Raw genomic sequence first — 24311 nt, 5'->3', positions numbered from 1 at the left:
AAGTATCACTCTGCCTGTTCTCGGTCTTCCCCTCACTTCAGGTATGGAAAGGTCTTCTAACATAGTACATCTTCTTACTGAGAATGAGTCATAGTTCTCCCCAGAAAGACCACAATTATCCCCTTCACAACACTTTTTGGGAATTTCCTAGGAGGACATGAAGACTGTCTTTTAAAATTGTTTTTCCTAGCTCCCCAAGATCCTAACCAAAAATTCTTTTACACCTATAGCTTGAACATTCCCCCAGCTGTGGATTCAATAAAGGTATACCTCCAATTCTGTCCCTTTGGAATCACCACTTCTTAAACTGTTTCCCTATTTTCTAAGTTCCTCCCTCCCAGTGTATCTTTTCTGTCAGTCTTTTATTTCAGTTAATGACTCCAATTCTCTAGTTGTCCCAAAGGATTTCAATGAGAAACCAAAAAAGTTCAGAAGAGTCATACTAGTTTTCATAGGCTTCTGGAAAGATAGGTAAACAAATGTAAATTTATTATTATACATAGAAACATAGAAATCTCTTTTACAGCACTGATTTAAAAATATAAAAAATAAAAGTATTTTCCCAAATTTTTGCTGGATGAGGCATTGAAATGTCCAACTTCTTCGTATATTTTTCTATTAAAAATTTGCGGGTCCTGGAAACTCACATTCTCAATTTATACTGATGAATATTATATATAATACAAAAACTAAAAGTTGTCAAAAGTTGTAGTTATAAAAGTGGGTTTGTAAAAGAGAATGAGAATAGTAAAGCTTCTGCAGTTGGCATGTCATCTAAAAATGAAGTAATTATGGGTTCTTATTTGTAATTGTCATAGAAACTTGGGCTAAAGGCCTCTTCACAAAGTTTTTCCATTTCCAAAAAAGAAAAGTATTTCACAGCTCAAAAGCAAGATAGGGAAGTAGTACTAGGAAAACTAAAAGACCTTTCCATACTCTGTTCATTTTATATTGGTTCTTAGGGTTACAGGCCTACTAAATGAAAAAGTGGAATGGTACTTGAAATGGTATTTCAAGTTGAACTCAATTTTAAATATCATCAATCTAGTATAATTTCTTAGATTTAGCTTAAGATATCTGAAAAGTGAACAATGTTTCTAAAATATGGTGAGATTAGTATTTCAGTCAAGAAAAACAAAAAAGCATACCATTTATTATTTGGGACTCTTAGGAGGTCATTGGGCATTAATTAAAAAAATATTACAACTTGACACTTCATAGAGGCTAGAAACATAATTCGAAATTTCATAAAGATATATTAAATTAAAGCCATTTTAACAACACAAGATCTCACTGACAAGAGTTCATTTAAGGTGACAGTTTTGCTATAGTGTTACTGTTCCCACATGATATCATCTCTTCTCAATTTCATTTGAAGATTATGGACTTGTGTTGGATGAAAATTGCTGTTCTTCTGAAGAGAGTTATTTAGCAAACATTTTCTGGGGCGATTTTTTATGTTCTGTGATCCTTTAGGGTTGCTATCTTCTCGTTGAATACCTGAAGCTTCACACATCTTTGAGTTTTGAACTTTTTGCTGCAGTTTACGAACCTGGAGAGAAAAAAAAAATCTACCATTTTAGTCAAAAACATTAAAATATACCCTATAAAAGATGGATTGATGGTTTAAAGATTACATAAGATTAAAAAGCTCAAGTTTTTATTAAATGAATACCTATTATATGCCTACTACTGTGCTAATCAGGTAGAAATATAATTAAAACAATCCTTGCTCTCAAGAAGCTTACTGCTCTTATTAGTGAAAGAAAAGCATAAACATGCCAGGTAGAGAGTAAGTCAGGCCAAGATAACCTGGAGTAGGACAAAACCGTGTATCTGAGAAGGCCAAAGTAGGACAAGGTCAGTGTGGCTGGGGAAGCTGAGAGAAAGGTTTATGGAAGACATGAAATGGGTAAAAACTATAAAAAAGAGAGGAGAGAGAAGCTTTCAGGTGACATCAGCAGCAAAGATTGGGTGCTAAGAATGAGCATCAAGTTTTTAGTCAAGTATATACAGGGTGTCCCGAAAAAATTTATACATACTTTGAATGATTATTCCAATGAGTTAAATCTGACAGGAAACATCAATTGAGCTATTAGCTGTTAAGTGTGTGTACATTTTTTTGGGACACCCTGTATATATATTACTTAAAAGTATTCCTGAATTTAAAGTACTACTTTGGCCCAGCCGGCCAGGCGTGGTTTAGCGGTTGAGCATCGACCTAGGATCCAGGCAATCAGGGTTCGATTCCCGGTCAGGGCACATGCCTGGGTTGCCGGCTAGGCAGCCGATCAATGACTCTCTCATCATTGATGTTTCTATCTCTCTCTCTCCCTTGCCCTTCCTCTCTCTGAAATCAATAAAGATATATTTAAAAAAATAAAAAAGAAAGTACTACTTTGTTGTTGCCAGTAGCAACAACAAAAAAGTCAAGGGAATAACTTTATCTGATTAAGAAGTATCTAGTAATGGTTGGGTAGACAGAATTAAACAAAACAAAATCTATGAACTAGACAAACCCATTTCTTCCAAGTCCAGTCAATTACTTAATGTTTCACTTATGCACAGGCCTCATTTGTAGAGCTGATCCAGGCACAAGCGAAGTACCTGGTGTTCTATATGTCTAAGGCCATTTTAATCGCAGACATTAAATCTATCATGATAAAATACTTGAAAATTTATGCTACTACAGCCATTATGGAATATATTTTCAAGATATAATTTATGAGCTAAAATTTATGCCTAAATTTTTAAAAATTACTACTTTTCTATTCCCTTCAAGTTTCTCCTAAGTATGTTATATAATCTTCATTTCCTAACACAATCATACAAAAATTTTTATTTACTATAGCCTTAAAAGCCAGTAACGTGAACACGTTTGCTTCAAAATGTTCATTTCCCTTTCTTTCTTTATTGGCCATAGAAGTATAAAGGTAGTAAAATTCTGCATCCTTTATTATTGTTCTATAAAGTGAAGGAGGCTTAATTGCAAGGCTAATATATCACCAATTTATATGCTGATTACTGCACAGGTAGATAGCTATCCTATGTGATTTGAGAGCTCCTGGAAAGTCTCCCTCTGCCTTCTGCTCCAGCAGTGCAATAGTGCTAAAAATCCAACCTATGAAGTCACTGTCTTGGGATCAAATATTATAATATTCCATAATTCATCTTAAAATACTAAAATTGTTATGCCACTCTTAGTTATTAAGAATTCCCATGCAAGGACGGAGTCCCCCTCACCACCTCAGCACAGGTCCTCAGGGAACGCAGCACAGCAGAGTTTGCTCCAGGAAAGTGGAAATAGTGGTTTTAGGATTGGGTACTGCTTAAGGAGTCAGGTTTATGTATGGTTCTGAATTAGAGATCTGTCAACATAAGGGGCTTCATTCAGCATACCTCACAATTTTCCCAAAGACATTTCTGAATACGTAACTAAATCTTCTTTCTCCCCTTTCATTCTTAGTTTGGAAAGTTATGTAGGAGGCCATGTTATTCCAATGGGACAGATGGTTCTATTCTATAACAGGCCTGCGTGAATTGTTTATCATCTTTTCACTAAGTCATATACACAGACCTCAAATTTGGAAGGTCGTACAAAGATATAACACTGAATCCAGGTATATTATCTTTTTATTAAAATCTTTTACTAAAGCCTTCTTACACTGTCTTGATGCTTAATCAGTTTGGAAATCTGTTCTCCTTTAATTTCCATTTTCTTGACTAAATGCTCTAGTTCACATTCTATGTCTTCAGAGACTGCATGGCTTTCAGTTTCCTTCATTTGGTTCAGTAGTTCTTGGTGCTCTCTATGAAAGAAAACAAATATTAGACACTGTTATAAATTTTAGTTAAATATTAATCTTCAAAGACAGTCTGTTCCTATAATTAGGACTATCTAATTAAATACATGGTAAATGTAAACAGGCTCTTGTGATTTGAGATGAGATACATTTAGAAATATCTTAGACTTAGGGTCTTAAAGAACCTTAAAAGAAAGTCCCAATTCTTGACATTCATAGCTAAATGTAGCAAAATATTCTGATGTCCTTAGCTAGAGGCATTAAAGTATTCTCTTTAGTTCCAACTTTGGAATTATTAATGTAGGATCTTTGGAAGAATTCCAGCTATAGAAGTATTTGCCAGAGAAATCCCTAGATTAGGTGATAGCTTACTCAAAGAAATACTGTCAAAGGAACTAGTTACATCTTCCACATTGGTCTTAGTACAATTAGCTGGCCAGCCAAATCACATATTTTCTGGAATCTTGTTAAATATATATTTAAACTTGGGGCTAAAAATATGTATCTCATACTGAATCTTGTTTGCTACTGATGCTTCAACTTGTAATGCAGACCAGCCAGAGTCTAAAACAAGAAACTACATTCCTACTTGTCTAATGAAATCACTCATTTAACTAAAAGAGTATAAAAAAACAAAATAATCTTTCTTGTAAAACCTTTTGTGAGTTATAATTTAAGATCACCAGACCCCAGTTGTTAGAATGACAATATTGCACTAAAAGTTGAGATTTTGGAAATATAGAAACTTCTTAGATTAGAACAGTAGTAGTAATTACACACAGTTGAAATTTTTAAATCCAGGAATAAATACAATGAAAAATCAGTGACAAAAAATCTGCAGAACAAAATAAGTCCAAATTGCTAAGTGAGGCCATTAAGAATTTATAAGTGACACTGTTCTTAAGACTAAGAAGGAAAATAATACCTAAATATCTTGCTACTTCTCCTGATAAAAAATAAAAATACTTACATACTCATTTGGTCCAGCTCATCTTGCATTGCCATCAAAAGTTCAGACAAATTGTCACAAATGGAAACAGATTTTTCTGAGTTAGGAGGTACAACTTTACACTGGGAAGTTGTTCTAGTAGGCTTGTAGAGACATCTAGGCTCAGTAACTTCAGTGGGTTTCTGAAGAATATGTGACCCATAATGTTGCATCATTTGCAGGAGGTTTTGCATACTTGCATTTGCAGAATGGTGTGCACTGGCAGACTTTAGGGGAAAAGAAATAGCTGAGAACAATGTCAAGTGACTGATGGCATTTAAACAGAAATTACAACAAAGCAGGAGTTTTTTTGAATAAGTATCTTCATTTTTCCCCCTCTTACCTTCTCAGCCACAATGGGCAGTGATCCAGACTTTGAATAAAGTTGCTGAGGTGGTCCTCTTTTTAAACATTTAGTTTTCTAAATATTGAGAAGGGAAAAAGAAAACAAAAATATTTTCAAAGGCATTTATGACATGAAGAAGTCTCAAAACTCAACAGTAAATAAATAATCTGATGAGAAAATAGGCAAAAAAGAGAGATTTCACTGAAGAGGACATATAGATGGCAAATAAACACATGAAAAGATGCAGGTTCACATAACTTTGAATTTTACATAAATGGACTTATTTTGTTTCTGTTCTTGAGCAACTTGCTTTTTCCACTCAACATTAAGTTTATGAGGTTCATTCAACTGATATATATACCTGTGGTTCACTTTTTTTTATGGCTATAAAAACTTTATTCTTCCTCCTTTCAACGATCATTTGAATTGTTTCTCACTTTTTGTTATTATAAACAATACTGTCTTGAACATTTAGTGCCTGCCTCCTGCTGTATATACACAGGAGTTTCTCTTAGATGCTGGGCCATAGAGTCGTGCATCCTTAATTTTACAAGATAATGTCCAAAGTGATTGGACCAACCTATGTTTTAGCCAACTTTTATGACTGTTCCATATCCTTACCACAATCTTTTTTTGTTTGCTTTGTTTTCACTTTTTACTTTGAAATAATTATAGATTCAAAGGAGATTACAAAAATACATACAGGGAGGTCCCCTCTATCTTTAACCAGTTTCCCACAATGTTAATATCTGGCATAAATATAGTATAGTACAGAGATTCCAAGATGGCTGCAGAGTAGCTGGAAGTTGTGCTCACTTGCTCCCAGCCCCAAACCGGATTTACAACTAAATTACAGAGCAATCAGCCTGAAAAACCAATTGAAGGCTGGCTGATCTGAAATATTATAACCATTGAAGCCACACAGAGACTGGTAAGAAGGGTGAAGACACAGAAAGGATAGCCTTCTCACACGGTGCAGCGGTCCATGAGAAGCTGGAGGGATAACACAGCTGCAGACCTCCCTCCTCCCTTAAAAGCCTGAGGTCTCAACCCCACACAGCGATCCCTAAACCAGAGCAACAGAAACAGGAGCCCAAATAGCATGTGGCGGTGGGAATCAGTGGGGATTCAGCCTGCCTGGGAGATTTAGACCATACCCAAGGACAGAGCACTCCTAAAGTTACAGCACCAGCCTGGGGAGTTCACTCTGGACTCCTACAGCAAGGCCATGCTGCCATACTTGGGTCCTGCGGAGGGGTCTGCTGGCTACACCCAGCAGTGACTTTAAGGGGCCCTCTATTTTCTGGGTAGGCTTTTGGTGGAGATCCAGATGGTGAGTAAACAATGTGGCTTGAGAAAGGGGGCCAGTCTCCTCCACCTCCATCACATAGCTGGTGCCCACCGCCCTACCAGTTGAACAGCTAGGCCTGCCTTGTCCTGCTGGGTTCGGGTTTGGGGGTTGGGAGCAGAGAGCCGCACAGAGCTGGGATTTTTGTATTGTGTCTCCTGGGGAGGCTTCTGTTTGGGGACCGGTCGGGCAAGTGCTGGGCTGTGTGGCTACATTGAGTGGAGGCAAATCCAAGCTCCCCTGTGAGTTCAGCCCCCACTACCTTGGGAAGGAGAAGAAATGCCTGCTCATCTCCTACAAACTTTCGGGCACTACCCTCAATGGGAGGCTGTTTGGATCAGTCCTGCCAAGACCCAGATATCCACGCTGGGCGCAGTTCCATTGGGGAAAGGGGGACGTTCAAAGTGTGAGACCCTCAGAGGCTGTTGTCTGGGACCAGGGCCAAATGCTTAGGCCCCTCCTGCAGGCTGGGCTGGGATCATCCCCATTGGGAGACTCTTCTGATCTACACCTCTGAGCCCAGGGAGGCTAAGTTTGCTCCTGCAGAGGGGACAGCTGGTTGTAACCAACCTGAACCTGCAGTGAGCCCCTTCCCTTCCCCCCAAAGGGAAACTAGGGTTGGAGACTCTGGCAGAGGCTGAGGGATTTGGCTTTGAAACAGGGGTTACTTTCCCCTCACTGAGTGTCTGACTGCATGATCCCCAAGTAGAGGACCCACTAGCCCTACAGTGGCTAGCCTGGGCTCTTTTAGAAGCTACCTTTTTTCTTTCCTTTGTTTCTTTTTCCTTACTTATCTCTCTACCTTCATTATTTTTATAATGAATAAAAAATTTTTTGAAAATTTCCACTAACTCAACAAAGGATGCCGTAAGACATAAATATAAAAATAGTTCATTATTTTTTTCCACCGGCAAATTACTTATAGTGATTTTCTATTTGGCTTTGCAGTTTCTAATCTCATTGTACAAATAAGATACAGAACAAATATTTAAGAAAGGAAATAAGCAAAAAAAATCAGCATAAAGTTTCACTGGGAAAATGTTTTTCATTATTGCCATTTGTAAATTCTCTGAAAGAAAAAATTATGTAAAATACAGCCAGATTATTGAACAGTAATTCTTATTTATGCAATAAAAGGGTAGCCAAACTTAAGTACAATGTTCTCTACCTTACTGAATACATAGTGTGAGCCTATGGCAGTGGCCAGAGTTCTCAAAAATCATCTCTGCTTCCACAGCAAATGGCACACAGAAGCACTCATTACATGCATATTGAATAAATAGTAATAATGGTCATCAAAACTATAATTTCAGAATCATAAGATTAAAAAGGATTAAAATTTTCTCTCTTACCATTACAGATAATTAAGAAGGTTTAATACAATTTATCCAAGCTATCAACTCATCTAGAGTTTAGTACTAGGAAAATGTTTGTCTTTCTAGAAAAACTGGAATGCCTATTATTTCACAAAGGCAGACATACTGCCCATTATATGCTCCTTTTTGCTTTCACTGTCAAGCAAACTCAGCTAGGTTTTGTGTTCAACTGCTGTTGAGGTTTTATGTAATTTTCTGTCCTTACACCCCAAACCACCATCACTTGATTCATATTTTTATCTCCATTTTATAGCAGTATTGCATGTCTTTTATTATAAATCTCTCTAAATTTTCTTGGGAAATGGATAGGTATAAATATTAAGAGTCAGTAAATAAGTATTAGCAAATAAAAATAAAGTGTTTGCATACCTTTGAAGATTTCTTTTTTTCCTTAGATCGTTTTGGGTTTGATACTGAAGACATTAAAATTCTATTGATTTCAAGTCCAGTTTGAAGCTACAATATTAAAGACAAAACTTTTTAAAACTGATTTTTAACAAGCTTCTTTACAATGAAAGATCAGGTCTCAACTTATAAAGATAAAAATGCGTTTTGAAAAAAAAGAAAACCCAAAATACTATTTATGTGTGTGTGAAGGTCATTAAATCTGTTGGTAATTACAATCATTTATTGTTTATAAGAGAATGAATTATTTAATGTATATATCAACCAAAGAGATAACAATTTATAACCAGGAGTTGTTATATATATCTATGTATATAGATATATAGATCTCTCTCTCTCTATATATATAGTCAAAATTTCAAAACATTAAAAGACCTCTTGGCAATGCATTCCAGTATATGAATGTATTGGCTTATTGAGAATTTCATTAAGAGACAAAACTAACAAGCTAGGAAGCAGAAACTGGATTCTAGAATATAGGTTTCAGTTAAAAAAAAATCAAGTATGCCCTGGCTGGTGTGGCTCAGTGGTTAAAGCACTGGCCCTCTCATCAAAGGGTCTCGGGTTCAATTACCCATCAAGGATATATACCTGGGTTGCAGGCTGGATCCCTGTCCTCCGCCCCCCCATCCACTCTCTCTAAAAATCAGTGTAAAAAATATCCTCGGGTGAGGATTAACAACAACGAAAGAAAAGAAAGTAGAACTGTGATATATGATATAGTGCTCTATTTACCTCAGAAGCTTTGTCTTGAAATAGCTTACGCTGATGTTCTTCTTCCTTAAGTTTTTCCTCTAAATGTTTAATCTTGTCCTGCAAAATAAAAAAATAACTCAGCCAAATAACTAGAGCCAAATACCCTTTGTTCCTTTTCCAAATAGAGCCCTTGGGGTCTTGATTCTTAATAGTTTGGCAAATTAAAGCAGAAAGTAAGAAAAAGGAATGGCAAAAGACAGTAAGGTTTTTCTTGGCTTTCTTCTATGCTCCTTTACCTGCTATTACATATAAGAACAAAGGGAAAACAAAGAATGTACATGCATAGGCATTATTAACTTCCAGCAACAAAACCATAATGATGAAACTTTGGGGGGTATTAAAGGTCTAGAAGGTCAAATAATTATAGTCCTGGGTCTTAATGTTTCATTCAAAATACAGACAAATCACAATAAACGTCTGTCATGTACATACAATAAGGGCATAGTTGGAGAAGGTGGGAAAGGATAAGACATTAAAAATATAAGGTATGGTCCTTGTTACTTAAGAGCTTATATTATATGTATGAAATCAAGAGTAGCATAGATGAAACAAACAACAAAACAATGGACATGATTTGACCAAGACCAAGTATTTCGTTTTACATCCTTGGTGTGGGTTCAGAATAGGAGGATAGTACCATTTCAAAGGAAGAGTATCCTGAGTGTTGGAGAACTCAAGGAAAGCTTCCAGGAAGCAGGACCTGGAGAAAGTCCTATGGAATAGACAGAATTTTGGTGGAAAAAGGAGAGGGCATTGCAAGATGGGATGTATTAAGTTAAGCATTTCAGGCTTAACTTCACTGCAAGTGGTGAAAGACAATCTTCTCAATATCCTTTAGGTAAATTATTTGAAATGAAAATGTTCTGCCATCTGAGAAGAAGCCAAAATTACAATTTTCCATCAACAGGCAAGATCATTCATGCTGTGACAGAATATATTAACTTTTCATCTCCATAGGCAGGACTTCATGTTTGGATTACTAGAAGTTGTTAATGAAGTTTTATAAATGTAAGATTTACTGCATATTCACATACAGAGCCAATTATGCCTCATACTAAAGATTTATTCCTGGCATCACCACTTCAAAGAAATTAAGTGGAAGCTTACCTCAGCAGTTTTCTGAGTTGTTGTAAGTTTAAAACATTCTTTTTCTAAAGTGTCAAGCTTTTCAAGTTTTGCTTGCAGCTTCATATGATCTTGCTCTTTTTCCCTTTGAAGTTGGGCCTGGAAAGGATAAAAACAAAACCTGAATTTGGCAAGTGATGCCAAGGGCTCAAGAATAATACAATTTCTCACAATTCAAAGCACAGTATAAATCTGTCTTAAGAAACATGTATATACATGCACCTAGTTTAGGTGTAATATAAATCTGTCATAAGAAACATGTACACCCCTGGCTAGTGTGGCTCAGTTGGTTGGAGCACCGTCCCGTACACTGAAAGGTGGCAGGTTCAATTCCTGGTTGGGGCGCATATGGGAGGCAACCAGTCAGTTTCTCTCTCACATCTATGTTTCTTTCTTTCTCTTTCTCTCTAAAACAAACAAACAAACAACAAAAACAAAGAAATATGTACATACACGAACCAACTTTAGGTGCTTACAAGGAAAAGCCAAGAAAATAAAATATCTTTAAATAAGAAATAAAATGTGCAAAAAAAGATGTGCTACATTAGCACCAGTGGAACAAACATTTCTGTGCATTTTTATATAACATTTCAACTAAGAAAAACATCATCAGTGAAACCTGTATTAAAGTGTTATACACAGAGTGACCAAATCTACTCATTGAATTACCCTTTCTCTATAACACAGAAAAGCAGCTATCAGAGAAATAAAGCATACAGAGAACATGGAGAAGAGGAGAGTTATACATATATATGCATATCTATCTATGCACTGTTTTGTAATGGTACTTATTACAATGCAATATGTTAATAAAGGCAACAGTGAGGGGGGCAAAGGGTAGAAGAAAATATTCTAGAAAAAAGTTTACTAGTTTCTTATAAAGTTAAACATATATACCTACCCCGTGGCTCAGCAATTCTACTACTACATATTTACCCAAGAGAAATTAAAACATATGTCCACAGAAAAGATTTGTATAAGAACATCATAGCAGCTTTATTTATAATACCCCCAAACTGGAAATAAACCAAATGTCCATCAACAGGAAAATAGGTAACCAAATTGTGGCATATCTATATAATGAAATTCTGCGCAGCAATAAAAAGGAATGAACTACTGATACATAAAACAACATGCAAGAATCTCAAAAACTGTATACTAAAAAAAAGAACAGGATACAAAAGAGTATATTTTCTATGATTAAATTTATATAAAGTTCTAGGACAGGCAAAATTAATCTAAGGCAGAATAGTACTTGTCTTGTTGGGAGGTAGGGAGAGATCAGAGAATAACTTGGAAGAGATATGAAATAATTTCTGATGAAAATGTTTTATTATTTTAGAGGGCTGTGGATTATATGAGTATATGCATTTATCAATAATCACTGAACTATATACTTAAGAGCTGTACCTTTCACTGTATGTAGATTATATGTCAATAAAACATTTAAAAAACTGTTATAAGTCACTGATCTATAATATTCAGCTAGGATAGGGATTTCTAGGTTATTGGGAATGTGCATGGTAATTTTACAAGATAAAGTGGTTGCTCTTTCTGGTTGTTGTATCCTCATTTACATACAGAATTGTCAGACTTTTTAAATTTTTCCCAGTCTGGTATGTGCCCCAACTGGGAATCGAACCCACAACCTTTTGATGCACAGGACAACACTCTATAAACAACTGAGCCAAGGGGCAGGGCTCTTATTGTGTTTTTAATTTGCATTCCTCTGGTTACTAATGAGATTGATCATCTTTTCTACAGATGTATGTCCATTTATGATTCCTTTTTTCCTGCAAAATGCCTCTTTATAACTTTGCCCATTTTTCTTTGTTGTTTTGTCTTGTTTAAGAAATCCTTCTAGCCCTAGCCAGTTTGGCTCAGTGGCTAGAGCACTGGCCTGCGGACCGAAGAGTCCCGGGTTCAATTCTGGCCAAGGGCGTGTACCTCAGCTGCGGGCTTGATCCCCAGCCCCTGGTATCTCTCTCCCATTGATGTTTCTCCCTCCCTCCCTCTCTGAAAAGCAATGGGAAAAACAATATATCCTCAGGTGAGGATTAAAAGAAAAAAGAAAACCCTCTACCCCAAGGTCATCTAGACATTGTTCTGCATTTGCTTCTAAAAATTTCAAAGTTTTGCCTTTTATGTTTCTATCTTTAATCCACCTGAAACTGATTTTGTGTATGATATGAGGTAGCAATCAAACTATTTTTTCCCTTAACATGGATAACAAAATTTCCCAGACCATTATTGAAGTCTATCTTTTTCCCAGTGATGTGCAATGGTACCCTTGTCATATATTGAGTTTCCATACAATATACTGACTACATTCTACTCCTTTATTCCGCTGTCTATCCATATAAATATCATGTTAATTTTGATGACATTACAGTTTTAATACATAGAAGAGTAAGGTCTCACCGTATTCTTTTTCAGAATAGTTTGGCTATTCTTGGACCCTTGCTTTTCCATATAAGCTTTAGAATCAACCTTTCCAGTTCCTTGAAAAACCTACTAAATACCTGACCAATTAAAATTCAGTACTGACTGGTACTTTTACCCATTTCCAAGACAATGCAAAGGCCTTAGAACACTTTAAACAACATGCATCCCTTCCTAATTTATCAGCTATTATCATTAATTTTAATCCTTTATATATATTTAAACCACATAAAACATACATTATTGTTGTCTAATACAATATTCATTTACCTATATATTTACTATCTTCACTGCTCTTCATTCCTGCCTGAATCTCTGACCTGCCATCTAAAATAATTTTCCTTCTGTCTGAATGCCCTAGTACTTCCTAAAGCAGGGATGGGGAACTTTTTTTTTGCCAAGAGCCATTTGGATATTTATAACATCATTCATGGGCCATACAAAATTATTAACTTAAAATTTAGCTATGAAAAAAGCTCCTAGATTTATTGAATTTCGAGTCTCACCTGTGGTTGCCTTGGCAGGGCCAGACCAAATGATTTTGTGGCCTTATATGGCCCTTGGGCCAGACGTTCCCTACCCTTGTCCTAAAGGGTGAATTTCCTAGTAATAAATTATTTCAGTCTTTGTTAGTCTTAAAATGTCATTATTACACCTTTCTTTCTAAAGGATATTTTTCCCAGTCATGATTTTTAATTGGCAGTTATTTTCTTTTAATGCCGTAATTATATCAGTCCACTGTCTTCTGGGCTCAATACTTTCAGTTGAGAAGTCAGCTGTCCCTTTAATGTCCCTTTGAATGTAATCACCCCTCCCCCCCCAGGAAGCTTTTACGTTTTTTTCTTGCCTCATTATTTATCTTCTTCTGAGGTGTCTAGGCATAGTTTCTTTTTATGTATCCTGCTTTAGTTTGATAGGGCTTCGTGAATCTATGGTATAATCCTTTTAAAAATCAGTTTTGGAAAATTCTATGCCATTATTTCTTCAAATATCACTTCTATCCCATTCTCTCTCACCTTTCCTTTTGGACTTCCAATTATACATAAGTTTGACCTTTTCACTCTAACTTATGCCTCTCAGTCTCTTTTTTGAAACTACTATCATTTTGTTTCTTCACTGATCTCGATGGTTTCATTTTCCAGTTCACTAATTATCTCTTCTTATCCACTGTTAGACCCATCCATTGAGTTCTAAATTTCAGTTATTATATTTTTCAGTTCTATAATTTTTATTTATTTTTTCTCAAATCTGTTCAGCCATTTTATGGTTTCCAATGCTCTGCTGAAAATTTCAATCCTCTGTTTTACCTCCTTGATTATAGCTAGCATAATTATTTTTTTAATCCTCACCCAAGAATGAAAATTATATATATATATATATATATATATATATATATATATATATTTAAATATTTATTGGTTTCAGAGAGAGGAAGGGAGAGGAGAGAGAAAGATAGAAACATCAATGATGAGAGAGTTGTCACTGATTGGCACACCCCCGACTGAGGATTGAGCCCGCAACCCAGGCATGTGCCCCGACCAGGAATCAAACCGCGATCTCCTGGATCCTAGGTCGGTGCTCAGCCGCTGAGCCACGCCTGGCTGGGCCCAAGGATATGTTTTTACTGATTTTAGAGAAAGAAGGAAGGAGACGGAGAGAGCATGAGGGAAACATCCATGTGAAAGAGTAACATCGATTCATTGCCTCCTGTATGCTCCCTGACCAGGGATCGAGCCCACAACCTGGGTATGTGTCTTGACTGGGAATCGAACCCATGACCCTTCAGTGCATGGGACAATGTTCCAACCAACTGAGCCACACTGGCCAGGGCACAAGCATAATTATTTTAAAGACTGTGTCTGTTAGAGACAGTGCCTAGTTGGAGCTACCTTGTGAAAGTGTTTATACACAGTCTATTAAGTATGATATATCTTTCTTCTTAGTGTCCTTTCTTCTGCCTGGTTATCTCTAAAAGTTTCTCACTGTGTCAAAGAAACGTTTGTAGAAATAATTTGAGGTACCTGAGAATATTAGCAATCCAGGATCGCTTTAATCCAATTTCAAGGACTAAGATTTTTCTGAGTTATTTTGATAACCTAGAGCAGAGTTGAAATCTGTGTTTTTTTCCTACTGTTTACCCTTATAAAGCATTGAGCCCAGAGGATATACTAGGGTTCCTATTCTTGATAGGCCCGAATTCTAACTTTAATTTCCTTAACCCCAAAAGGATGGCTGTCAAAAGCATTATTTAGCCTCTGAATGGACTGTTCTAGAATCAGAAATGCCCTTAGAAGGGACCTGATATATCAGGCCTACCTCTCTGGATTTAAGTTTGCACAAAGATTTTGAAATGGTGATTTTTCATCAACTTTTTAATTCTCCAATGCCTTTGTGTATTTTTTCTTTCTCCTCTTTCTATTCTGTCTTTCCTTTTAATATTCTGTACAGTTTTTCTTGTTCTTCTCTATAGAAAGTTTGGTCCAAATGACCTAGTCTGCACCACTATAAGTGGAAATCTATATACAGCTTTATATCCTATTTTACTTATGATTATACTATAACAATTTTTCCACAACATTAAATATTCTCTTTTTTCCTGAGGGCAAATTTGCCAGCTTTTATCGTGTATTGAATTTGTGTCTAGTTTACTTCTTACTTTTTTACTAAGGTATAATTAACATACAATGTTATATTAGTTTCAGGTGTACAACATAGTCATTCAACCTTTGTATACATTGTGAAATGATCATCTCAGTAAATCTAGTACCATCCGTTTCCATACAGACATTAAATATTCTTCAAAACCATATTAAATTATATTTCTTATAAAAAATATGTTCACCTGTTGTTCTAGGATCATATTCTTCTCTCGCTCTACATTGAGAACCATTCTCTTCGTATATTCTAGTTGCTTCTCTAGGAGTGTACAGCGAGACTGAGCTGAGCTTAATTGTATACTTATATCTATGAAAAAGTAATGAGTCAATTAGTTGATTATCACATAGACCAGAGATTTGGTTATCATAAGAAATACATTATATGAATTCAATCAAGGGTTAAAAGTTAAGGCTTCTTTAGTTCTATGTACTGATTCTTTCAGAGTTACCAACATATATTTTGTGAATATTTCATTAATTATATGTAACTGGTTTAACATTATCTCCCCCTAAAGACCCAGAGGGCATACATCTCAAAAGGGAAGATGTCAGTGACTTATGGGATGATAAAAATCCTGGCTGTTCCTGGGAAATAACACTAACTGGAAAAACAGAGGACCCAAAGTCTCTTCCCTATCATTCTACCATTCCCATTTTTCTCTGCTCTTGACTACAGACAGCACAGTTAAATTCATAAGGTATAAATAACCTCTTTTTATTATTTTTTTAAATATATCTTTCTTGATTTCAGAGAGAAGAAAGGAGAGGGAGAAAGAGAGATAGAAACATCAATGATGAGAGAGTCATTGATCAGCTGCCTCCTGCATGCCCCCGACTGGGGATCGAGCCTGCAACCTGGGCATGTGCCCTGACCGGAAATTGAACCCCGATCGCCTGGATCCTAGGTCGACACTTAACTGCTGAGCCACGCCTGGCCGGGCAATAACCTCTTTTTAATCCTTTAATTTCTTACTTTCCTAAGCTCTTTCTTCCACTTTTTCCAATTACCTCAGAAAAATATTTCTCCCCATTTCTTCATTCTATTTATAAATTGAAACACAAACTTGAACCTTGTTTTTAAGGGTGAGTGTCATGTTACAAAAAGAAAACCATATGCTTTGAAGTAAAAGTATATAAAGAATTTATGTTCTAAATCTCTAAAACCTGTCTCCAGGTGTCTTTTTCATAATTTCCACAGAATTTCCACCTACCTGTTCATTTCATCTAATTAACCTCTCAAGTTATATAAAATTTATTTATTTTTATTGTTTTTATATTGCTTAATTACTAGTGTTGCCTTATAGTTTTAAATTTTAAAAATGTGTTAACTGAAACTATAAAGTAGTCTAATTATGTACAGGTTAAACTGGATTTTGTTGGAATTCTGAAAACATTCTAATTTCTAAACACAACTTGTCTAAAAACTTAATTTTTCTTTTAATCCTAAAGTTTTATGAACTGGGATAAAACAGACATAATAAAAATAAGTTCAAAGTGATATCCATTTCCTAAAAATATCAAAATATCTGATAATAAGGCTTCAGGGTTTGAATGTATATATAAGAACAAATATATTTAAGTAAATCTGCTTAGACTGGGCTTATTATTTTCAAACTGTAAACTTTACTAACTCCTTGTTTCTGAGAACTACTGAATTTTCTCACCTTTTTTCTGCTTTATCAGTTCCTGGTGTACCAGATTTCTCTCATTTGTTTCATCTTCCAAGGCCTTTTTATACTGTGCTGCTTCTCTGGACAGAATGTTCAGGTTATCCTCAGCTTGTGTTCTCTCTAACTCTAAACGATGAATCTTTTCCTGAAGAGTTTTTAAGGCTAAAATAAGAGCTGTTGAAGGAAAATTTGCTTGATATTATAAATGAAAATTTTGAACACTTACAATCATATAAAAGTTACTGGTATATTTTTGTTAGTGAGCCAGAAAAATGTGTAAGTAATACATAGTTCTCATAAAAACGGAAAATAACTAAAATTCTAAAAAGGAACACATTTTCTCTAACATATCTTGTAAAAACAATATATTTATGATTGTATTTAGTGAGTTTTCTAGGTTTGACTTAAGGCTATTTTTTTTCAGTTATTGATGTGTTCAGTTTTAATCAAACCACAAACATTTATTATTCCTTTGCCCAAGATACAGTGTTAATAATCAGGACATATAAGGAAGAACAGTTTCTTCCATTGGAAAAAAATTATAACCTAGTGGTTTACCTGATAGCAGGCTTGAAAGATTATATGTAGCACACATAAAATACTAAAATTTTGGTCTGCTATGTTAATATCTTCATGATTCAGGTAAGTTCAGAGTTATAAAATGTTCAAATATTATCTTACTCTTTCTATTGAGTTGTAACTTCAAATTATAAAACTAGAGATGAATGGAATACAAATAAATATTATAAGCTATCTTTCATATAGTTTATATCCAATTAGAAAGATGTTTGCTAGAGATTATCATTTGTTTTTTACAAATAAAATAATTATATTTATTGCTTTTTATATGGTAACTGTGGCTGGCTTATTGGTTTGGATTATTATTTCTTGCAGTTGTTCTACTCCATAAGGCTAGTCTATTTATTAATAGCAACCTTTATCACAGAATATTAAAAAACAAAGTGATAATCAGCATCTAAGAAAGTAATTTGAATTGCACAAGGTATGCCTGGAATCAGAAATATTTTTCTAATTCAGTTTTAAGATCCTCCTAAATTTATATTTTAAAAGTTATAATATTTGTATTTTGTAGTTATTCCAAAGTACTGGTTCCTCACGGATTTTCAAGGAAATTTTGGATATATGTTATTTCTGAATTTAATCCTTGAATAAGACACAATTCTACTTAACTCACTAGCATTCTAATCATCTAGTTTAGAAAGATTCCAAATATGACCTCTTATTCTTTAAATAATTTTTCTGTTTTCTAATGATGCTTTTATAATAAATCTGTGATATATGTCATCTTGCAGCTGAAGCCAAAAAAAAAACTTAAATAACTTGCCTAAGTTTACAGAAACTTTTAACAGAATAAAAATTAGTAGTTTAATTAAGATTAGTTAAAACAGAATTATTTCATTTTTACATAAAAATGTTTTATATAACATACTTTGCATCATTCCTCTAATTTTAAGTAAGATTTGATATTAACATTACCTTGGCTATTTGGACTACAAAGCATTTTAGGAGAGGTAACTTCAAAGTTCACAGAGTGGTGATTCTGAGATAGTTCATCATTCTGGGTGAATGATGGAACAAACACTCTTTCTGGAGGCTTAAGATAGCTTCCTACTATACTATGCATTAATTCAGAATCCATTATCTGTAGAGAATAAAGAAGTTAGATAGTATAGCATACTCTTTCCTATTTGAATGACAAAAACATCAGACAAATATTCAAATGAAACTTTAACATTAATACAAAATCATATACTGTGGAGTTGTATCCTCATGAACTTAATTGTCACAAATTCAACTATAATATAAGCTCAGCAATACAAGAAAGAAAAATGACTATTTACTGTATAAACAGTATGGCCAATTCTGCCTGATTTGCAATGAACACATGCCCTGGAGTGAGCATTACATGGGTGGTGTAAATTTTTTGGTTTCTCAGTTGATCATAAGTTCCCATACATCTCATCATATGAGTACCTCTCTATAAAAAGAATGATTCTAGAGTTCAAAGAGAAAGTATATATTCTAAAAGACAACACAGCTTTTAAAACAAGCCACTGATATAACTTAATTCTTGAATTAAATGGTGGAACTCCGATGTACTGGCTTCCAAAGGGATTTCCAAGAGTAATTCTGGATATATCAATTTCTGAATCTAATCCTTAAATAAGACACAACTCCATTTAATGCATTAGCATTCTAATCATCTAGTTTAGAAAGGTTTCAAATCTGAAGAATCTAAAATAGCCTTTTAGATTTTGGGCCTTTTTTTTTTTTTTTTTGGTCTTATTTGGTTGGTTGTAGGAGAGCCCTTTTAATCAATTTAGCAGGCAATTTATCTAACTTTCCCAAATCATTCTATTTCCCTTTCTGTAATTTCAATGTCTTAGAAATGCATCCTACTTTACAGCTTCTAGTCAATGTTAATTAATTCATAACCACATTGGAAAAAACAGGGTAATAATTACACACATGTGTTACTGATGAAATGTGGTGTTTTTAATAATATCTAGAACAAAGCTGGACACAGAGTCCTTGCTCAGAAATACTATCTCTTATGTTGCTGTTTTAGGAGAAAAATCATAATTATCTTTTTTTATGGTAACTTCCCCCGACTAAAGCTTAAAATGAAAACATATTAAAGCTAAGTTGCAAACTTGAGAAAAATGAAATATAAGGATCTTATAAAATATTAGAGAATGCTAATAGCATTTTTCAGTTCAACTATAAAGCACTTTATATTTCACTAATTTCAATCAAATTGAAGGATAGTATTTTTTACATAAACATGCTCATTTTAAAAAATACTGTTTCTTGAGAGCCAACATATGCCATATGCTAATCTAAAACTTTATATACATTACCTCATTAAATCCTCACACTAGTCCTGGGAAGGTAGGTACTATCCTTTTATAGGTAAGAAAACGATCTCATCTCCCACATCCAAAATTAGTGAGGTGAAAGAACTGGTCAAATTCACACTGCTAGTAAAAATAGAGTTGGAACTCAAACCCAAGATGCTGTCACTCCAGGACCCATGGTCTTCTCACTATTCGAACCTAAGCTACATCTAAGCTTTCATGTATAGAAGCTATTCAGAAGCAGCATTGAGTATTGTTCACCTTAAGACTCATGAGTCCCTCAAACAAGATGATTAACATATTCAAACCTGCACTCAGAATCTTTCCATTCCAAGATGGTCTTTCTAGTATAGTTCCAGGTTTGATTAATGGAAGGAGTTACTCTTTATCTGGAAAGTAGTCACCCCAGGCATTTTCATTTTTATCTCCCAAATAGTCAGTCCTGCTGACTCTACATCCCTCTCTCATTCTCTCTCACAGACCTTTAGCTACTACCTATCTCTAGCCCTCACTGTTAAGCCAAGTTTGTTTGCTTGTTTTTAAAAGGTCTATAATCCACAGACATTGTATGTTTTTTAAGGGCAGTTCTTAAGCAGCTTCTTATGTATGCTACTGTATACTTATTGCCAATCACAGAACTTGCCCATAATAGCTTTTCAATAAATAATGAACAAATGAACGCACATATCTGGCTTTCATTCCTCTATTCCCCTGCAAGTGCCATAAAAAAGGTCACTGATAAATTTCTGATAGGAAAACTGCATTGCCTTCATTATTAAAACACAGAGTCTCTTGAGGTTGACAATGGAAGAATCTCCACATGCGGAACTTATGAGTTAAATCCATTATGTACTTCAACTTCTTACCCTCAAAATTCACTTTCCCCTTGGAAATCTCATTATCACTGTCCTTCCTCATTGGCCTCACTGGAAGAAGGGTGCTGCTCCTCTTACAATGCTCTTGCCTTATGATTATATGTCTTGTTACAGCAAAGATAAAGTTATATTTAAAAAAGACTTTACCATTGCTAGAGGATAAGAAAAGAGAAGAAAGCGCAGACACCAAAAGGAAACCAGGTAGTCAATCTGAAGTTAGGATTTTCTCCTGAGGCATTTAGGTCCTATTCTATCCTAGCTCCTGATCTACCTTTAACTAATGATCACTTTTTTACCACCCACCATATTCCCTCCTTAAACACTAAGCCTAGGAAAGAGAAGCACAGAGAGATCCAAGGTATCTATCCATCCCCACTTAAATCCCTTTATCCAAGTGATAGTTTCCTGATCTGCAACCTACCTTTTCTTAGTAGAGGTTTAACAAAAGAAACACCAGCCCTTTAGGAGAGACTTCCCTATCCTCAGCAAGCAGCCTGGTTTTACCCTACAGGTCACCTCCAATCAATCATTATCTCAATATAACATAGCAATTCAACATTTATATGGGAATATATGCCAAATGCACACATTGTACGGTAACAGGGACTACTAATGTCATACCATCTAGAAACCTGAGCTTTCTAGACATGTTGGTAGCATTCTGTGTACTGACTAGTCATTCCTTCTTGAAATTTTCAAATCCTTTGGTTGCCCATCTCCTGGTTATTTTCCTCCCTTCTCTGGTTAATTTCAGACTACCCTGGCTCTTTCCTTATTCTGGCATCCCCTCCATAGCCAATAGTGGTTAAGAGTAAGCTTTGGATCATATCTACGTTTTTGGTTTTTTTAAAGCTATGTAAGGATAAGAGTATATGCAAAACACTTAACAAAGTGCTTAAAACATAGTAAGCACTTAGACATGGTAGCATAAAAGCAAAATAAAACAAAATATTCCAATATGCGGGTAGTTTCCAAATATATATCTCTAGTTCAGACTTTCTTGCTGAGCTCAAGATAAATGTACCCCGTATGATATGTGGGGCCTAGGAAAACTTGGAAATAAGATTATCCTGAGAGCTAAACTGTCAATCAGTAATATAATGGACCAGAGCAGATATACGCAAAGTTAGCTTACAAAGAATGGCTCTAAGACCACAGATTAGACTGCAATATGTTTTAATATGTTCAAAGTAAGAATATTTTCATCAAAACGAAGAGGTGTCAGGAATGAAAAAAGAGAAACAACTAAGAAAAGACAAAAATTGGAGGTAAGTAAAGCTCTACTGTGGAGGTTCTCCTAGCTTATGTGGATGGAGGGAAAGGATGAATCTGAGGGATATTTGGGAGACAAGATTGATAGAACATAGCAATAATTTGACTACAGAAATAATTTGGCTACAGAGGTATGAAGGACAGGAAGAAATCAAGAAGAATGCTTGGGTTTCAACTTTTCACAAGTGGATGGTAGTGTTCTTAAATGAGAAAGAATCAGGTTCATAGGAGACACATGCATTTGGTTGTAGGCCACGTTGAATCTGAGATATCCAAGAACAAATATCAAGCAGATATATGAAAGCTGAAAGTGAAGCTGGATGGAGCTGTATACCAAATGGTCATGGGTGGTGGTGAAAGCATGGGTGTGGATGAGATCAGATTCAACTATGCAGTAAAAAAGGTGCTTAGACTTAAGATAACTACCCTACCCTTTGTGGGCTGGACAAAGAATGAGGAGCCCAAAAAGAAGACAAGAAAGGAATGCCTTTTTTGCTTGTTTTGTGTATTCATACTCACAAGAAGTTCTCATTTTTAAAAAAATTCTCATTTAATCAGTAGCATTAGAATACAGCAAGGCTTTCCAAATTAGAACAATTCTTTGAAACTATAAATCTGTTCAAGAATAGGTCACTTTCAGCATCTATCTGGAAAATTCATAGTACCTGTCTCTTTGCAGCTTCAAAGCACATCAATACACAAAAAGGCACCCCTTCCAAAATATATACGGTTTGGCTCACTGCAGTTTCCGGAAAACACCGCCTCTCTCTCACTTCTGGGCCTCACCATATGCTGTTCTTCTGGCCCTCTCTTTCCCTGGGATGAGGACTTCCCTGACTTTCCAAGACTGGATGAAGTGATCTTCGAAGCCATCCCAGCGATATCTCAGCACTGTAATTGTGTGTTTAACCACTTGGTTCTCTAAGATAGGTAGGGGCTGTGTCTTTTTCACTCTTGTGTACTCAGTACCCAAAAAGGCTCAATTTTTTTAAACACATCTATTCTGCAACAGATTTAAGAATCTATTCTGTGAAGAATTAAAATCTAATTTGGTTATCACTCCATTGATGCCTTATCTCACCACAAGTTTTCCTAAAAGGAATTCTTTCAAGCCCTAGCCCAGAAGCGCAGTTGTAACATCATCGTGTCCCATAGGCCAAGCCTGTGGGTTGGATCCCGGGTCAGGGCAAATCCAAGAATCAACCAATGGCTGCATACATAAGTGAACGAATCCACGTTCTCTCTCAAATCAGTCAATCAAAAAAATGTTTAAAGGGATTACTTAAAAACAGACAATACTTTGTAAACAAATGGTTGACTCCTTTGTACTAAAATTTGAAGATTTTTATGGGTCTTTTTTGACATGGTACACTTAAAGTCTGCAAAAATTCATTCCAAAAAATTATGCCCTTTAGTCTCATACGACATGGGTCTGACAACTCGCTTTCAAAGCCCTGCTTGGGAGGTCCTTTGATTGAGCAAATAAAGCACAAAACACCTCTATGCAATGTCAAAGGTGCAACTGGACAGGTATTCCCTAATCCACTCCGCACGAATCCGCCAAAAAAGAGAGGCAGCAGCGCAGAGCACCTCTTCCCACAGCATCCCTCTTGCCTGGATTAACGCCGCTCCCTCCGACCCTCAGGATCGCCACCTCCACGCGCCCTCGGGCTTGGGTACCCGGGCTGGTCCTTCTCACGCAGCTTTCTGGCAAAAGTCCCCGGGCTAAAGAGGACAGCCAGCCCCAGATGGCCTCGTCTCCAAAACCTCAGAGGAAATGGAGGAAGGAAAGTCCGTGAAGGGGAAAGCGGCAGCCAGGCCTGCAGTTCTCTCACCGAGCCCAGGCGCTCAGCGCGCTAACCGTTGACTCGCAGGCCAACTCAAAAAAAGCCGTAGCGCCTACTGGGGGCTGTAGTTTCCGTCGCAAACCGAACGCGCCAGCAGCATCAAAACTACATTTCCCAGAAGCCAGTGTGACGACGCCCTGCCAGCTTAAATAAGAAGTTTGGCGTAATAAAGAGATCGTCACTATTTTTAGGCTAATCTTAAATTAAATTTCTCCCAGGAATGCGCCTTGGCCCTCTTTGCTGTGCCTGCCTTGTCTGTGAGAGTGCCAGTACTTCAACTCCTCCTTACTTTTCTTCCTCCTTCCCCAATCCACAGATTCCGAAAGTCGAGGTACGGAAAACACACCCGCGGCGGATTAAGCGTCTCCTAAGGCGCATGCGCCTTGCTCGCCGTCACGCATGCGTAGCAGCAGGCGGCCGTTGGCGGCAGCGCGCGGGCTAGGGGTCTGGAGGTAGCCTACGGAGGGCGGGGCTTTTTCCAATGGCTTTGCCTCGGCGGGTCGCGTCTGCCTGGGCGGGGAA

The 24311-nt window shown here is 36.1% G+C and overlaps 1 protein-coding gene across 2 annotated transcripts; it reads right to left on the bottom strand.

The window, feature by feature from the left end:
- Window positions 1–472: 472 nt before the first annotated feature.
- CEP57L1 (centrosomal protein 57 like 1) lies at window positions 473–24150 on the bottom strand. Of its 2 annotated transcripts, none has more exons than XM_016217550.2 (11): window positions 24079–24150; window positions 18414–18579; window positions 16911–17090; window positions 15432–15553; window positions 10130–10246; window positions 9002–9079; window positions 8231–8317; window positions 5135–5212; window positions 4774–5018; window positions 3665–3809; window positions 473–1552 (listed from the first exon to the last, which is right to left on the bottom strand). In XM_016217550.2, the coding sequence occupies exons 2-11, from the start codon at window positions 18574–18576 to the stop codon at window positions 1334–1336; spliced, it is 1434 nt and encodes a 477-aa protein (XP_016073036.2). In that variant the 5' UTR covers window positions 18577–18579; window positions 24079–24150; the 3' UTR covers window positions 473–1333. The 2 variants fall into 2 exon arrangements, with proteins under 2 accessions (XP_016073036.2, XP_016073035.2); XM_016217549.2 differs by lacking the exon at window positions 24079–24150 and adding an exon at window positions 23557–23806.
- Window positions 24151–24311: the final 161 nt, after the last annotated feature.

Source organism: Miniopterus natalensis, chromosome 5 (genome assembly GCF_054644295.1).
Source record: "Miniopterus natalensis isolate mMinNat1 chromosome 5, mMinNat1.hap1, whole genome shotgun sequence".
NCBI classification, from domain to species: Eukaryota; Metazoa; Chordata; class Mammalia; order Chiroptera; family Miniopteridae; genus Miniopterus; species Miniopterus natalensis.
This window is presented reverse-complemented; position numbering and strand designations above follow the sequence as displayed.

Excerpts from the sequence above, each read along its gene's own strand:
- CEP57L1 (XM_016217550.2), bottom strand. The coding sequence starts at position 18,576 with ATGGATTCTGAATTAATGCATAGTATAGTAGGAAGCTATCTTAAGCCT. Across the intron at positions 9,080-10,129 it reads CAACTCAGAAAACTGCTGAG|GACAAGATTAAACATTTAGA; the intron begins GTAAGCTTCCAC and ends TTTATTTTGCAG. Across the intron at positions 8,318-9,001 it reads TTCAAGACAAAGCTTCTGAG|CTTCAAACTGGACTTGAAAT; the intron begins GTAAATAGAGCA and ends TTAATATTGTAG.